This window comes from Xyrauchen texanus, chromosome 3 (genome assembly GCF_025860055.1).
Source record: "Xyrauchen texanus isolate HMW12.3.18 chromosome 3, RBS_HiC_50CHRs, whole genome shotgun sequence".
Taxonomy (NCBI): Eukaryota; Metazoa; Chordata; class Actinopteri; order Cypriniformes; family Catostomidae; genus Xyrauchen; species Xyrauchen texanus.
The window spans coordinates 43,128,425-43,147,304 of NC_068278.1; the positions used below are offsets into that span (position 1 = coordinate 43,128,425).

Here is an 18,880-nt window from a genome sequence, read left to right on the forward strand (position 1 = left end):
TTCCTGTGGGTTTAAATGAGTGTGACATAGGTGATACTGTGGGACTACAGCACCTAATTTCACTTCTTATGGAAACACACACACCCCTCCAGCTGTTGCAAGGTCAAACAGTGATTGTCAAATCTGGCTTGTAACGAGTACAGAGGAGGCAAAGGTTGTCAGGGCAGCAGCTGCAATGACAGGATGTCTTCATAGGCGTCAGCAGCAGAGACAGGTGTGCAAGACAAGCGACATCTGAAAAATTAGCAGCCAGTCAATGTGGAGGAATGTACAGTTTGGGCCTCACTCATAACTTTGTTTGTTATGCTCACTGAATAACACTTAATCATTTATGTGATATCTGTATGGTATTTATAGCCACGCGTTGAGATATTTGCCCTAAAGGCTACAGAACTGAACAGCATGGCTGTATATTTTTTATTTACAATACAACTTTTCTTAAATGCCAGGTAAAATGATTAAATGCAATACATAAATATAAACAAAAGGTATTTTTTCCATACAAATTTGCATATAACTAATGGCTGAAATTAAACCTCAAACAGGTACATACTCTCAACAGATACATGTCTTTTAAGGAAAACCTTACTCCCTATAGAGAAAAAGACATTATTTACAATACATGCACTCAGAATCGCACAAATTAACATATGCAGACACACAAAAAGAGACAGGTGCATTGTGGGTGCAATTCAAAAGAACAAAAATAACGTTTCACAGACTCAGGTCTGACATAATGCTTATACTATTGCGGTGTTGCAAATGCACTGTCTAAGGAAGGCCTGCACGACTTTGACAGCATGAAGGCCTGTATGCTATATTCCCCATTGCACACAAATACACTCAGACTGTATCGTCTCACAGTCTGACTAAATGTCTACATATGCTCACATAAAATTAACAAAAATAAAAATCACAAACTCCCAGATCTCTTGATCATAGACATGATCAAATCTCTAAAACATGGTCGTGACAGAGTGGAGGTTAAAGCCCAAAGTATACTTCGGTCAGATGCGTGACGGAAATCTCGTCATCAGCAGAGTGCTCGAGCACCGAAAGGAAGCAGCCAAATTTTTCTAACCACGCATCTTTTAACGTGCAGAATGCGCATTTTCCTGGAGTTATTTCCACCGATAAGTGGGTCCAAGAGATACCTGCACTTGTATAACTCAAGTCATCTTTATGGGTCTAAACTCCTGAAGAAAAAGTCCAGTGTCTCATAACAATTGTAGTGTGCATGCACCAAATGCTTGTGTATGCGCGCACAGTGATATGGAGTATACTTTGTCAGGCTTGCGTTTGCCTGCACGCAGATGCTGAGTGTTCGCGTCAAATTGGAAGTATACCTAGGGCTCAATGGTTATAGAATGTGAGAACAGAATAGCCTAAAAAGAGGAATAAAAACAAATGACATTTGATGAATCTCAACCTTCCATTCAAGAAAGGATGTGACGTCACAGTAGTAAGTTCACATTCTAAAATAATGCTAAATGGCATTGTTAATTGAGTGACCCCACATTATCATTTCTCCCTTGTGTAATCCCACTGATTTTTTTTTTTTAGAACAAACCATGATGACAAACTATTTCAAAAATAAAAATTGCAGTTTGACAGACCGACATGCAGCACACATTAGGTAGATAGTCAGGTCAAGCTTTGATGCATCTCTTGGAAATTCAAAGTTATTAATGATAACAAGTCAAAGGCTGAACACTACGGACACAAGGCTGCCTTAGAAATTGCCACATTTTGGCACAGAATGGCCGCCACTCCCAATGAGTGAGGGTGGAAATAGGCAAAACAAAAAGATTAAATTTCCTGAAAGAATTTCATACCCTTTGGAAACGAAATAATTTAGAAGAATAACTAGCATAAAAACAGCACAGAAAGGAGGAAAAAAAACGGAAAGAAATTAATACCTATTACAAAAACAAATTTGTAAGATCGTTCATGCATGAGCCTCTGATGGAATAGTTCACTTTTCTTCTTCTCAAGGTGATAGAAAAACACAAGTCCGTTTTTCAACTCGTCCATTTTATCCACAAGTGTTCTGATCAGTAATTCTCAGAGATAGAGGGAATAGCTTATATTCTCTGGATCTTATCAGCCACCACTACAGGGTTCTCCTTGCGGATCTTAGCAGCAGCTTCTGACTTGTAATCATATGTGCAATTGTGCTTGTCTGAGTACCGGTGAATTCCACAGAACAGATTACCACATCGACAGTCAAAACCTGTAAAACAACAGAGAAGTTAAGACTCGCACTCTAGCATACTCAGACACAAATATATCACAGAATGACCAGTGTATGATAATACATCAATCTCACCTGTTAGGCCGACTCTCTTACGGCAGGTAAAGCATCTATTTTTCTTGGGTTTGGAGGAATCTGGGCTCTTGCCCTCATCACTGCCATGGGCAACAGGAACAAGGGAGTAGGACGAGGTGGGCTGTGTTACAACTGTGAGAAATAGAGAGAAATTTGTTTTTTTTCAAATACACAACTGTCTGCACAATGGTATGTGTAAGTGCTTTAGCATTTGAAAGAGTGGGGTTGCTTGGAGGATTCTGGAAGCAGTTTGAGGCAGACTGATTTTAGGGGTTTAAAGCAAAATGAGTATAGTCGCAATTTTACAGGGCTGTTCCCAATATAAGACCCTGTTCAAGTTGGACCCTGTTGACCCTCGAATTCTCTTTGTGCATGTGTGGTTAAAGTGCAAGTACATATGCATTTCTTTGGAGAAAATATAGTTAACTCAACTTATTTATGCTATACAAACACCAAGTTAATAGAACTTTGTTACATTAAGATTGTAATCGTTTCAGAGACGCCACTACTCAGTTCAATTAAGGGAACGAATTTACTCAATCAAATGAGTAGAGTCAACTAATTAGGGTTTTCGGTGTACCTTAAATGAAATTCTACATAAAATGCTAATTATTTTTTTAGAGGAACACATACTGTACCAAGTCCCTTATAATTATAGAATCAAGACATAACATTAGTGTGTTGTATGTTCAGAGGAAATGTGTTTGTTCCTGTAGAACTTGCTACCTCCCACCAGTAAACACATAGACTGTGGTTTTAATTATCCTGCTCCTTTCAAACAGTTGACAGTAAAATAACTCCAAAAATAAAAACTAAACAAAAACACAACAACAACAAAAAAAAAACACTATGTATTTAACCTTTATATTTTAAACAATGTACAGCATACGAATTATATTTTTTTTAATTAATGACTTCAGAAAATAAAAAAAAATGTGCCTTTTCTATCTGACTAATTGATTCAAACAAATAACCATATATTAATCAATTATCGAAATAATAGTTATTTTTAGCCCTAGTTCAGAAATTGTATAATGTAATTCTGAATTATGTTGATATAGGAATTACATTTGCACATTCAGCGGACACTTTTTTCGTATCTAAAGTGACTTACAGAGCATTCAAAGTATATATTATATCAGTATGGTGTTCTCTTGTAATCAAACTCATGACTCTGGCATTACTAGTGACATTCTCTACCAGATTACTAGTTACCTGGTTCAACAGCCTCAGCTTTCGGAGACAGAGCCTTCTCCTCTCTAGAAATACTCATTTCTGTCATTTGTTGCGTTACTGGTAAGGAAGTTGAAGAAATACTTCTGAGAAAACAAAACAGGTAGGGTGTCAGCCAAAGAAACACACACTGGCCTTCCTTAAAACAAAGGAGACTACTCAAACTTCATGCACCTGACAATAAAATTCATTCCATTTAATTCTGGGGTGCCACAACAAACACATGGTCATCAAGTACTCACTCTCTCATGCTATCTGTGGTGGGTGTAGGTGAGGGTTCTGCTTTGTTTATGCTGGCTTCTAGTCTCTGTATAGCTGAGGCCTCTGCTGAAGGGCTGCCAGCTGGTCCAAAAGAACACAAAGAAACAAGTACAAACAGTGCACAGGTGCAGCTGTGCTGCAGTATACAAAGACCCATAAAACTAAACAATGCTGACCACAAAACAAGTAGGAAACAATGATTTTTTTAGGGACCATGATTAAAATGATCCAGCCTTGTCTTTATAGATATCAAGAAAACCTTTAACCTCTAAAACAACTCTGAAATCTCTAAATAGCATGATATTACTGTAGGTATGACAAGCCTTATAAGTCAAACCCACAGTTTGTTATTGCTGTAGCTACTACTAGTGTCACCATCTAAAAGTGGTATGAATAAGAGCCCTTTTGCCATAGCATAACCATATTGTTTGTGTGATTAGTAACCACAGAGAGCTCTAGGTTAAACAAACAAGTTAATCTTTCAGTTCGACTTACCCAGAGGGCTCATGGGACTACGATCACTGCTCTGCTGTCTGTTCAGGTGCTCCTTATAGCACACCGAGCACATGCCATTAGTCCTAGGGTTGCCATAGAAACCACAGCCTGTGGTACACAGCATAGGCACGGGGCTCTGGTTCGTCTCTTGGGCCATCGCTGATATATCACAAAGAATTGGATTTGGTTAACACTGACAGCATTGTTGTGGCTCATTTGTGTATGCACAAGCAGAGTAGAGGAGATCATTGTTTTAAACTTGCAGAGTCTCAAAGCATGGCTACACCGAAACTATCCTTATAATTAAAAGTCAAAAAGAAGATACAGCCTCAACCACCCTCATCAGGCGAGTGTAATTACAATGAAGTCAACTGACTGACTGAACTGCTATCGAGTTCTGCTGAATCTATTCATATCCACATCCAAATTTAACTGAATTGGCTTCCATTTCATCTGTCTGGATATCACCTGACTACATGGCACAAATGAAATTAAATGATATATATTAAATATATATATAGCCTTCACTTAATTTGATTTCAATATAAAAACAACACAACCAAGCACTCCCACTTAACTATAACTAACAAATCAGGTGGGGGTATCAGACGTAATTTCAAGTGAGATGTTTCCAGTAGCTAAAACAACTTAAACCAGCCAAAGCTGTTTGGATGGTCTTAATTTGTTTAAGATGGTCACCCAGTCTAGCAAAGCTGGTGCTTAGCTTTTTATTTATTAGCTTCTTTAGAAGGCTAGCTGGTCTCCTAGCCTGAAATTCGCCCCCCAAAAAGCTCTAAAACCAGCCAACTGACCAGCCAACTTAGGTTGGTTTTGTCTGTTTTTGTTTTTTCAGCAGGGAACTTTTTATTCATCATACACTGAAAAAAAAAGATGTTAGATTGACTTAAAATACATGTCACATTTTTTGCAACACACTTTTTAAGTAAATTCAACGTATGGCCATTTTATGTCAGCATAAACCTTTGTTAGAAATACAGGAAATGGATCAGTTCATTCAACTTTATTTTCTTATAAAAGGTTTGTCACACGATTACGATTTAATAAACCAATTGCACTTTTCAAAATTAATTAATTGGCTCAAAAGTCAACCATTAAGCAACCTATTTCCCAAAGAAGTGTAGATAAAGCTGCATTTCAGCTACACACATTCCCATGTGCAATATTAATATGTTATAATTAATATTTTGTGTTGAACACATTAATGCAAATTAAGTGAAGCTAAAAAAAGATTATAAATATGTACGTTTCTGAGTAGAAGCTATTTATTTTCTTACTTTATGGTTGTTGAGTCAACAATTATTATTATTTTTTTTTTTCAGTGTATGATCCCAGGTTTAAGGAGAAAAAAAAACAGTTTTTCTGGATTGTGTCTGATAATTCACGTTTTCACATAAACCAGCTGACAAACACATACGGATCAATAGCCACATTACACATTAATTAAGACACATTAACAGTCATGTGCTAGTCAGTGCTGGCGGTTAACAGCCATGAAACGTGACTTTCAACCAGCATTCAACAGAGCAGTCTACATGACGGGAAAAAATAGGTTGAGTGACTGTTTCTCAAAACCTGGTGAGCTGTCCACCTAGACAACATTTTTAGGCATCATAAGCACACGACCATGATTCCCAAAAATACTGTCTACCACAGGTAGGGCAATAAACCTATCTCTGCCGAATCTCACAAACTAACCTGGTTTCGTTTTTAGAGGACATAATGCACCAAAACGGTAAATAAAATAAGATTTAAAACATCATGACTCATCCAAACGCAAACGTCGAGATTTTATAGCACAAGAGCAGCGATGGCTTTGTTTAATCTTCATTCTTTGTCCATTTGCCCCAGGATTTCCTTTCCAGACAGACAATCTGTCCTTTGAACAAGCCCGAAACAAAAAGCCAACTAGCTTAGCCAGCTATTTGTTCGTCTGAGTTGCCAGCCAGTGTGATAAAATCGTGAAAATGAGAATAACTAAAAAGCATTTCCTTGAATTAAAACGGCACGGATCGAACAATAAACAACCAGCAGCATAATACAAAATACTCCCATTGGATGTCTGTTTCAAAAATGAAATTAAAAACGATGTAAAGAAAAATATATAACCTCTTATAGGTAAAGCGACTTTTAATCGATGATAAAATGAGAAAGAGTCGGCGTCGTCCGTGTGTGTTGTGTGCCTTGGCGAGGCACGTTCTGAGGCTTGTGATGTTCATGAAGGTTCTGCTGACAACTTGGGCCACTTTGGGTTTTTTTTTTTATGTTTTTTTTGTATTTATTATTGAACCATCCGTCGATCAATGCTCAACTTTAACGTCTAAACCGTCGAATAACCCTCATACCAAGAAGGTTAGAGATCCAAGCGAACGCTTTAACCGGGTGTAATACACATCCTGAATCGGTAATCGTTCCCTTTTTTCGGGGTCAGTAGTCTTTCCATGATCACAGCGTCAAAGATCTCGAGATAATCGTCCGGAAAATTTGAAATAAAACGTTCGTGTAAACGCTTACCTTTCAAAATATAAACGAGCGATTAATGTAGGTTAAAGGACAGGAACTCTTTTGATTAGGAGTTTGTCTTCCTTCCGAGGCTTTGTGTCCGTGATGTAAATAAGTAAATTCCTCTCCCGTCCTTTTCCGAGCGCTCGCTCTCTCTTTCTCTCTCTCTTCGTTCACTCTGTTTGTTTCCTTCTTTAGTAAGGGGAGTGGCCGATTGCGTCGTTGCAGAGAGACAGGTCTTCATTGGTCATTCGTCGCTATGGGGTGGGGCGTGTTGGTCAAAGATGGCACAATCCTCTTTAGGTTTGCCCCGGGTTTGCTACCTACACTGATGACGAAATCAGCCCCTCCTGATGCTTCCCAGTCTTCCAAGACTAACAAAAACAAATCTTTGCAATCTAGACTTGTTCCTAATTACTAATTCAGCTTTACATCATGTTAAGGAAATTGCTCATAGTTATGCCCCATTAACCGACCATAAACTTATCTCTTTAACTCTTACAGGCTCAGAAAGGATTTCTAGCCTTAGAGGGTACTGGAAATTTAATAATAATCTTCTTAAAGATGATAACTTTAATGCTTGTATTAAAAATATTGCCAAAGATCGTTTTGAAGGATTAAACGAAGGATTTAAAAATAAATGGGAGTTTTTTTTTAAATATAATGTCAGAAAGATTGCAGTTAAACAGTAAAGAATTAAAAAAAAAAAAATAAACAAACAAAAGGAAATAGAATTACTTGATAATTTAGGTATATTGGAACAGAAAAAAATTCTAACTAAAGAAGATGAAGTTGAATTAGCTAAAATTCAATCTCAACTAGATCTGATCTACCTTAAGGTGCCTTTATTCGTTCAAGGGCAAAATGGCTAGAAGAGGGTGAAAAAAATACCAGCTATTTTTTTGCTCTAGAGAAAAGAAATCTTAAAATAAATACTTTATCAGCTCTTAATATTAATGGAAGCTCTTGTACAGACCCTAAACAAATATCTGATTCAGTCTTTTCTTTATATAACTCAAATTTGATCTGCTTAATTGTAAAAAAATCATTAAAATAATTCATCAGAACATTCCTACTATTGATAAAGAACTTCATGATTTATGTGATTCAAACATAACTCGTCTTGAGGTTAAAGATGCCCTTTTTAAAATGAAAAAAAAAGGAAAGCACCTGGTATAGATGGGCTGACAGTAGAATTTTATTTACATTTTGGGGAACAAATTGAAAACCCTCTTTATAATATGTAAATTGAATGTATTAATAGTGGCGAAATGTCTGCTATCATGAAACAGGGAGTTATTTCGTTAATTGCCAAACCTGATAAAGACCCACATCTTTTAGTAAATTGGAGACCGATCTCCCTTCTTACAGTTGATTATAAATTAATTACTTCGGTATTTGCTAACAGATTACAGAAAGGGTTAAATAAAATAATCAGTGAATATCAAACAGGCTTTCTAAAAACTAATAATATTAGACTAGTGCTTGACCTTTTGGACTATGCTGATAGTGTAGAAATGGTGCTATCATTCTTTTTTTTGGATTTTTTTAAGGCATTCGACACCGTTGAACACAAATTTTTGTTTAAAACTATAGAACTTTTTGGCTTTGGGAACAATTTTCTAAATATTGTTAAGATGTTCTACACTGATATCACTAGCTCTGTGATTCTTAATACCTCCACTACTAAAAGATTCAATATTAATCGCGGCGTACGTCAAGGTTGCCCAATCTCCCCTTTCTTATTTTTATTAGTAGTTGAATTATTATCAATCGGTATTGTCAATAATGATGAAATCTTAAAATTTTTGATAAGGTACTTAAGATATCCCAATTGGCAGATGACTCTACTTTGTTTTTAAAGAACGTGTCCTTTATTCCTCATGCTATTTCCTTCATCAATCATTTTTTCAAGGGCTTCTGGTTTAACGTTAAATTTATCTAAATGTGAAATCCTCCCTTTACACAATTTAAATGATAAACATATAATGAACATTCCAGTAAAATCCTCTGTCAAATACTTAGGAATTTTTGTTACAAAAAATTTTCATGAAAGGCAAAACCAAAATTTTTCTTAAGTGTTAAATTGCTGGTTGCAACGTGATCTTTCCATTTACGGTCAAGTCTTATTATCCAAAGTGGAAGGCTTATCTCGATTTGTTTATCCCGCTCTATCACTGCATGTTAAAGATTCTAACTGCAAAAATATTAATAATTTATTCTTCTCTTTTGTTTGGAAAAATAAATTCCAAGGACTTAAAAAAAGGGTTCTCACTAATAAGAAGGCTGAAGGAGGCCTGGGGATGCTTTATTTTGAGGATGTAAATAAGACCTTTAAGATTAACTGGCTTAAGAGATGTTTGATCACCCCTAATTCTCTTTGGAACCATATTCCTCATAGTCTCTTTAATCAAATTGGTGGCTTGAAATTTCTGTTAACATGTGATTATAAAATTTCTAAAATCCCCCTCAAATTTTCCAAATTTCATCAGCAAGCTCTTCTCGCTTGGAAAATTTGTTACTGTCACAATTTTTCTCCTCACACCTCTTTAATTTGGAATAATGGGAATATAACTGTTTCCAATAAATCCTTGTTTTTAACAAATTGGTTCAACAGAGACATTAATCATCTTATAAAAATGTTTGACATCTCTGGGAATCTTTTAACTTACGAACAATTCATGTCAACTTACAATTTTCCCGTAGAGTTTAGGGAATTTAACTCAGTTGTTAAAGCTATTCCTGTAACATTTCATCAACTTGTCAAATGTCATATTTGTTACAATTCTTTATCTGTGACAAACCCAAATTTAATTTTAGAAGGTGTTAGGTTACTTGAGAAAAAATGTAATAACAAACATATTTGTAATATCTTCCAAAAACAAAACAAAATATCTCCTAGAGGGAAATTTTTCTGGAACTCTAAGATTGAAAATATTGAATGGAGAAGAGATTGGTTAATTCCCTTCAAATACTGTATTAATAACAAAATAAAAGAAATACACTACAAAATTCTACATACCATTTATCCTTCTAAATCTTTAATATCAAGATTTTCTGATATTGATGATATGTGCTGTTTTTGTAATAATGAGAAAGAGATTCTGACTCACTTATTCTTTGACTGTAAAGTCGTGAACCAGTTTTGGACTGATTTGGCAGATTTTATATTTAATCTGATGAATATTAGTTATTTTTTTACTTTAAAGGATGTTACCTTGTATTATGAAAATAAAAGAAATAAGGATCTGGAATTTATTGTTAACCTTTTTATTTTATTAGCAAAATTTCACATACATAAACAAAAATTTCTTAATTCATCTCCTATGTTAAATTTGTTTTGTTCTGACTTTGATTTTTACATTTCTTCAATAAGACTGTTAAAAAACAAAAAAATCTGTGAATTATTTAAAATGCTATGATACACTCTTCAATACCCCTGATGTTTTGTAATATCCTTATTTGTTAAAATTGAATGTGAGCTATGCTTTACATGTATATATATATATATATATATATATATATATATATATATATATATATATATATATATATATATATAAATATATATTTTATCTTGATTGTTTATATTTTGTTATTATTTGTATGTTACCTTTTATGCAATTAAAAAAAAAAAAAAAAAAAACATTCTGTCCAAAGGGCAAAAAAAAAAAAAAAAAGTCTTCCAAGACTTGTAGACACCGACAAAGTCAAAAGGTTTATGGAACTGGGTCTTAAAGGAATAGTTCACCCCCCAAAAAATGAAAATTATCTTATAATTTACTCATGTCATTCCATATTTGTGTGACTTTCTTCTGCGGAACGCAAATTAAGATTTGTATAAGAATAATACTTCTTTGTAGGTCCTCACTATGCAAGTGAATGGGTACCAAATCTTTAAAATTCCAAATGCACATAAAGTCAGCATAAAAGTGATCCATAAGACCCCAGGGGTTAAATCTATATCTTCAGAAGAGATATGATAAATGTGGGACAGAAACAGCTCAATATTTAAGTCTTTTTTTACGACCAATCTCCACTTTCACTTTCTTCTCCTTTTGTTTTTGCCAATTCACATTCTTCGTGCATGTCACCACCTACTGGGCAGGGAGGAGAATTTATAGTAAAAAAAAGTAACATAAAAGTTAAATATTTAACTGTTTCTCACTCACACCTATCATATCACATCTGAAGTAATAGATTTAAATACTGGAGTTATATGGATTACTTTTATGCTGCCTTAATATGCTTTTTGGAGCTTCAAATTGTTGGTACCCATTCACTTACATTGTATGGATTTACAGACCTGACATTTTTCAAAAAATTTGGTGTTCAGTAGAATATATGACAGTAAGTCATATACATCTGCATGGCATGAGGGTGCGTAAATGTAAATGATGATAACATTTTCATTTTTGGTGAACTATTACTTTAAGCATATTTTTAACTAAAACATTTGGTGTTTATTGGCACTCTAAAGCTCCACCTATGCTATATGTGCCTTTGACTGTAGACATTGCCCATTCTGGAACTCTTGAGATATTTCCATACCAAGTTCTTTTCATTTTGTCTCATCTTTGCCTGGATATGCTGACTGCTCTCATGTTTTTTTTTCACTAAATGCATACCATATAGTTTCAGTCAGCTCCCTCTCATGTGAACTCTACAAACCCATGAGCCTTTAAGCAAGCACGAGAGGGATTCCTTACAATGGGGTTTACTCAGCTCAGTGTGTCCTGAGGGTGACTTTGCAAACAAGCAAAGGCAGAAGCTGTCTGTTTGTTTTCGAAGGATTTGAGGTATAGGAGGGGACAAGTTTGAAAACAGCAAATTTATGGAAAATAAACCTGCCTGAATTAGTTTGTCATACTTGTGTTGTTGTGTATGCAAACATGCTATTCAAGTAAACGGCTAAGCTGTGGCATATTTTGCCTTTATACACTGATGCCTGATGGTGTGTTGTTGCTAAGTAGACTTCCCCGCCCATGCCACATGTGTGAGAATGAAGCAAACACCATTTGCTTTTAGAGTTAGTCTTTAAATTATCATCATGTAATGTTTGCATATTTATTGCAATTTATAGATCACGACAAGCCACCCTCATCACATGAAAAGTAAAATGTGTGCAATACATTTTGCCTTGTTTGCATGCATATCTTTGGTGAGCTCACAGAACGTATTAATTCACTGGAAAGCAGTTGACATTCTGTTGACAGTTCTTGTTCAAGAACTTGTTCATTATCATTATTTATGCACATTAGAAGATACATTCCTCATGCAGCTACTGTTTCTTGACCTGTTAAATGGTAGTCAAGAAGTATTTTTGCATGCGATTTGGATACCGTTCTTCCTGTGGTAAATGGATCAGTTAGATTAGTCAGTTTGTTCATATTATGGTAGACAAGCAGACTAGGGTGAGTCCAGGGAAAGTGGGACACTTTCTGATAATTTGACATTGGTGCTTTAAAATCAGAATTACTGAATTTCTTATTGTGTTTTCTCATACTACTTTAGGATGAACTTGATGCTGTATTTTAGTAATGATAGAATATATACAGTATATAATGATAAAGATGGTCAACCAAAAATGAAAATTATTTAATAATTTACTCACCCTCTTGTTGTTCCAAACCCTTAAAACAAAATGATATGGTAGGCTGTATGTTGCTCCTGGTCATTTTTTACTTTCATTGCTCCTTTTTTCCATACAAAGGAAGTGAACAGTGATGAGGCTGCTATTCTACCTGTCATTCAGGCTATCATGTCCATTGCTGTTCCTGGGAAAAAGGAACAATATGGCTTGGAACAACCTAAGGGTGAGAAAATCATGACAGAATTTTGTTATTTTTGGGTAAATTGTCCCTTTAAAGGAATATTTCTCCCAAAAATGAAAATTGTCTTCTCATTTACTCACACTTATGTCATCCAGGTGTGTATGACATTCTTTTCTGCAGAAAACAAAAAATATTTTTAGAAGAATATCTCAGCTCTGTAGATCCATGCAATGCACGTGTTTAAAAAGCACATAAAAGGCAGCATAAAAGTAATCCATATGACTCCAGTGGTTTTATCCATGTCTTCAGAAGAAATCCACATGTTAATAGATGAGAACAGACCAACATGTAAACCAAAAATTACTGTCTCAAGGCACGATCATGATTTCTAGTTTGATTACAATTCCTAGTGTTTGACACATGCACAGAGCACTAGATGATGCTAAGAAATGTAGTATAGCTTGAAATTATGATCACCAATAGTCTGCTGATGTCAATATTTTTATTTAAAAGGGAGTTATATTTTGGTCTGGTCACACAAAACCGATTAGATATCTTACGAAGACAGGGATTAAACATAGTTCCTCTATGTACTGTATATAGAGTTGTTCAGCACAGTGTTCTTGTGCAAACACAAAAACAACATGTTTTCAATCATTATTTTTCAGTGTTTTCATTATCCTCCTTCTATGCCACAAAGTGTTTGTTATGTTGCCAACTGTGTCATTAAGTTGAGTTGTAGCTGGTGGTGGCATTGGTTTTGTTGTAAGATTCTTCGGATTCACTTAAATGGACTGGAAAATACAACACCCAAAAACGTATATACACTCACTATATCTTGACCATAATCTCTAAAGCAACACTTATGCGCAAGCACTCTGCATGTCAAAAGCTACATATTCTTCATGTGGTGTTACCCCTAACAACATAAGTGAAACCTGTTGGGTTACTCAATAGTCATTTGTTAATCAAAATTCTTTTAGGTAAGGAGAGAGGTAATACCATAATGACTGTAATCTGCAGTGATGGAAAACCTACACAGCACAAGTTTCAAAGTATATTCAAATCTGTCTGTTGAACAGTTTAAACAAGGCTACCAAAGTTTCTAGGATCACATGTTTTCAAAGGTCTGAACATGTGACTTGCTCTCATCCACCCATCAGTTCTCCTATTTTATTTTGACAGCTTCTTCGTGCCCTTTTTGTTTCAAGTATGCTTTCACTCATGGAAGCACTCTCCCTCTCTACTTCAGCCAACTCTCATAATCCTTATGCGAGATTTTTTTCTATATATATATATATATATATATATATATATATATATATATATATATATATATATATATATATATATATATATATATATATTAATTCTACCAGACACCCCAAGACATTCTGTAACATCAAAATGTTTTTGCTAAATGTGCCTAAAACCAAAGGTAATTAATGGATTATTGCAGTACAGTTCATTCAGGAGAACTATGGGTGAAGATAATACTTTATCACAGTGTAGACAAACATGAATTATGTAACACCAGAAAGTTCTTTTCAGTTAATCCTAGTTTGTCTAGACAAGTAAACGAATGCAGATTTAATCACAGATCCGTTTTGAAATATCTCTGTCACATGTGTTTTTCCCCATCATGAGCAAAGAACAAACATACAGTACTGGATAGAAGAGTGCAAAATGGCAGTGAATGATCCTAAAATACCTTCCAGCCTAACCGTCTCACTTTTCCAGCACGGGCAGAACTGAGAATACAGCCTGAATAAAAACGTGAGAGAAATATGGCACCAGCCCTTCTATAAATACACCTTTCATCCACCCAGAGTGTATTAAATATCCTGAATGTAGGATTCTTCAGAGTAATGGAACGTGGCTCACAGCTCAGTCATCAGCTCACACAATTACCTGAGGGCAGCTCTGATGACAGTATTAAAGATGAGATGTTGCAAATGTGACTCATTGATAGATATTTTCCAAATGTCTGCCAGTTCATAGGTTTCAGTCACCTCTACTGTTAAATAATAATACTTGTTCTCCCTGGAACTAATTGTGTTAGAGTTGAACTGGTTATAAAGGACTGAAAGATGCTGCTTTTATTGCTTAGGTGCTTTTAACATGATGTTGACTGTCCTCAGTTCATTCTATTCGGTTGAAAAGAGTGATCTGTGCATTCTTCTAAATTTCTCCTTTTGTGTTCCATGGTAGGGATGGGCGGATCGATACTAAAGTAGCGATACTTCCAATACTGATGTGGTATCAAGAATATCAATCCTCACATAAAAATATAGATTCTGAAGTTCCCCTTCTGTCACTCACTCAACGTTGTGTCGATTGTAGTGACACAAGGGGTCTTCCTTGGGAGCCTCGCGTACCTCTGAACTTGAGAAAAGGCATGTCCCGCCCCCGGATATACAGGTATAAAGGGAGCAGACGTTCCGATTTATTTGTTCACCACTGTTCCACTCACCTCTGTTGGCAAGAAACACTGCTGTTGGATCTTATGGTGCATTTCCAGCTGGCGTTCTCTCTCTCTGCACGCTTTGCAATCCACGTCCCTGGGCGCTTCGACAGCGCTTTCACTGCCTAAAAGAGTTTGAGTTTTCACTCATAAAGGAGCAATACACAGCAGGCGTTGAACATCCTTTTCAGGATGTGTCTTTTTAAAGATGAAATTGGCACATACCGTGTGGTAATCACCCCCTCCTGCTGTCAGACTTTCAACCTTTGGGCAGACCTCTGTTTTCTGCAGACCGGAGTCCCCCCTACAGCAGGTGTCCAGACGTGTAGTGGTCACCACAGACGCCTCTCAATAGGGTTGGGGCGGCGTTTGCAACGGGTCGCTGCGCACCACTCATATCCCTGGCAACCGCAATATGATGGCGGACGCGCTGTCGCGACAGATTTCACCCAGCAGAGAATGGAGGCTCCACCCCCAGGTGGTCCAGCTGATTTGGGGCCGATTCGGCATGGCAAAGGTAGATCTCTTTGCCTCCCAGGACAATACGCACTGCCCGCTCTGGTACTCCCTGACAGAAGCCCATCTTGAGACAGATGTGCAAGTACTGTGCAAGTACGCATTTCCCCCAGTGAGCCTTCTTGCACTGGTCCTTATTGGCCCACCCGGACTTGGTTCTCGGATCTCACACTCCTCGTGGCAGCACCTCCCTGGTAAATTCCATTGAGGTAGGACCTTCTATCTCAGGGACGGGGCACCCTCTGGCATCCGCGCCCAGACTTCTGGAACCTCCATGTCTGGACCCTGGACAGGACACGGAAGATCTGAGTGACCTACCACCTGCAGTCGTGGACACGATCAACCAAGCCAGAGCTCCCTCCACCAGGCAACTTTATGCCCTGAAGTGGCGCTTGTTCGTGACTTGGTGTTCTTCCCGATCTGAAGACCCGCAGAGATGCGCAGTTCGGTCAGTGTTCTCATTCCTGCAAGGGAATGGAGGCTGTCCCCCTCCACCTTGAAGGTGCATGTAGCCGCTATCGCGGCCCAACACAATGCAGTCGATGGCAAGTCCTTGGGAAAGCACGACTTCATTATCAGGTCCCTTAGAGGTGCCAAACCTGCCTTTAGAGACCCCCTTCGAGCCGCTTGACACAGTTGAGCTCAAGGCCCTCTCCTTGAAGACGGCCCTCCTGATAGCGCTAGCTTCCATCAAGAGGGTTGGGGACCTGCAAGCGTTCTCTGTCAGCAACACTTGCCTGGAGTTTGGTCCAGCACATACTCATGTCATCCTGAGACAGCGACCGGGCTATGTGCCCAAGGTTCCTACGACCCCCTTCAGGGACCAGGTCATGAACCTGCAAGCAAGCTGCCCCAGGAGGAAGCAGACCCAGCCTTCTCATTGCTGTGTCTGGTACATGATTTGCGTATCTATTTGGACTGCACGCAGAGCTCTAGGTGTTCTGAGCAGCTCTTTGTCTGCTTGGCATATGGCGGAAAGGGAACGCTGTCTCCAAACTGAGGCTGCCCGCTGGGTCATCAACGCCATTTCCTTGGCTTCCCAGACTCAGGCCGTGCCCGCCCCCTTGTGTCTTGCTCCGCTGAATTAGCGTCCCGACCCACTACGAGCCACAGGTGCTCTGTACTGGGGTAGTGCTCAACGGGCTTAGTTCCCTCCTCAGGCAAACTCCCTGTGATGTATTTTCCTCTGTACAGTCCCCCTGTCAGTGGACCCGCGTCTCCCTTGGGCAGTCCCACTGCCATGCTTGTAGAGCTCCTCCATCATCAGGCAGGACCTTCCACCGCGCTACTCCCACGTACGGCTTCACAACCCTCGTGGTGTATTTGCCACATGTTTCCTCCCCCTAGTCTGGGCAGGATGTGGCCTCCACAGGGTCTTTTCCCCCTGAAAGAATAGGACCGGGAAAGACCGCCTTCCCTGACACGTTTCATTGCGCTAAGATAGCCCCAGCCGCTTCACACCCTATGCAAGAGACATAGAGAGAGTGAAGGCTGCGGCTGCCAGGCTTGCTCTCATGCTAGTCATGTCGCCTGTTCCTGTGCGGGTACTGGGAACCTAAGAGCAGTATATGACACCTTTTACTGGGGGCGTTGGGGAGGGTTACGTGCGGCCGACATAGCTGTTCTAGCACGCAACAGCCTGCTTGCACCTGTCTCAGCAGTTCACGTAACACGGTTTAGTGCATGGCAATTTTTAATGGGACCCCTTGTGTCACTACAATCGACACAACGTCGAGTGTGTGACAGAAGGGGAACGTCATGGTTACTGTTGTAACCTCCGTTTCCTGATGGAGGGAGCGAGACATTGTGTCCCCTTGCCATGGCACTATTCCTACCACCTACCACTGTACCTTATACTCAGCTCCTCAGTGCAAAACCTGACTGACAGATGTACATCCGCTCCCTTTATACCCGTATGTCTGGGGGCAGGACATGCAAATTCTGTCTGCCAATTTCACATTGGCCATTTCTCAAGTTCAGAGGTATGCAAGGCTCCCCATTATCACTACAATCGACACAATGTCACATTCCCTCCATCAGGGAACGGAGGTTACAACAGTAGCCATGACATTTTTTTAACTAGTGATCTTATTATTTAGATTACATGAATATTAATGCATCTCATTTTAGATTCTAAGTAGAAAAAAAGAATTATATGAGGGAATTGTTGCTGAAAAAAAAGAATTATATGAGCAACTTGTTGCATGGCATCAGAACTTTTTTTCTCTGCTCAACTTGACGCGCTGAAATGCTGAAATACACCAGCAGTCACAGACAGTGCTCACCCTTTCAGTCATAGTGCTCGTTCAAAGAGGGTGCAGTGCTTTTCTGAGGTAATGACATAATCTGGAGTTATTCACACTAAGTAATGACAAACTTAAACATAACATGTATTATAATGGGCTTGTTTGACCATGTTTACAGGCTTATTTAAATTCAGAGTTGTTAAAACATTGATCTGTAATCCTCATTAATAAATTATACCCTCATGAAAATTACACATGCATTTACTGTAGTAATATTATATTAACTATGACTAGTAACCATGACTATGTTAACCACGTTTTTTCTTTTTGGCAGTAACCAATGTTTTGATACAATTAACCATTGTTTTCCTACAGCATTACTGTAGTATCCAAATTGTAACTTGGTTTTAGAAATAGTAACCATATAATAATATCTATGGTTAATTTTGAGGTTTTATATGTGGCTTATACTAACTCATTTATAAATGTTAAACAAAGCAGCCTAATGATTTACCGCTTAGGCCTATAAATATATACAAATTTAAGGAATAGTTTAAGTTACAAATTTTATCCAAAGAATTTGTAATAATTAAATTAATTTGAGGTATCGGTGTCGATACCGGCGACATTGGCCTAAAAGTACTTGGTATCGGATTGAAAAGAAAATAAGTGGTATCGACCATCCCTATTCCGTGGAAGAATGTTAACTGGTTTTGGAATGACATGTGGTTTAGCTAAAACTAAACTTTTTAGGTTAATTTGGTTCTTCCAGCTGATCAAAGGTGTGCCAGTGTGTGAGAGAATGAGGGAGGGAAAGGAGACATGCTTAGAATACAGTTATGTTCCATCTCAGTTCTCAGAAGATGGAATCCCCAAATGGTGCTGCTAAACTTAGATGCTGAAAACAATCTCATTCTGTAGGCTGGCACACCACTGTGGAAATACAGAGATAGACTCTCAAGCCAATGGGTCAACAAACAGGCATTGAGACAATCTCCAAAACACTGTGAAATGTGCTGTAAGGAGAGATGACCAGAGAAAT

General features: G+C 37.9%; 1 protein-coding gene across 2 annotated transcripts; it reads right to left on the reverse strand.

Annotated features, from left to right (window-relative positions):
• Window positions 1-384: 384 nt before the first annotated feature.
• On the reverse strand, window positions 385-7,001 carry zfand5a (zinc finger, AN1-type domain 5a). Of its 2 annotated transcripts, none has more exons than XM_052103348.1 (6): window positions 6,851-7,001; window positions 4,319-4,477; window positions 3,805-3,904; window positions 3,545-3,648; window positions 2,330-2,461; window positions 385-2,233 (listed from the first exon to the last, which is right to left on the reverse strand). In XM_052103348.1, the coding sequence occupies exons 2-6, from the start codon at window positions 4,473-4,475 to the stop codon at window positions 2,085-2,087; spliced, it is 642 nt and encodes a 213-aa protein (XP_051959308.1). In that variant the 5' UTR covers window positions 4,476-4,477; window positions 6,851-7,001; the 3' UTR covers window positions 385-2,084. The 2 variants fall into 2 exon arrangements, with proteins under 2 accessions (XP_051959308.1, XP_051959316.1); XM_052103356.1 differs by having other exon boundaries at window positions 6,446-7,001.
• Between the last annotated feature and the right edge of the window lie 11,879 nt (window positions 7,002-18,880).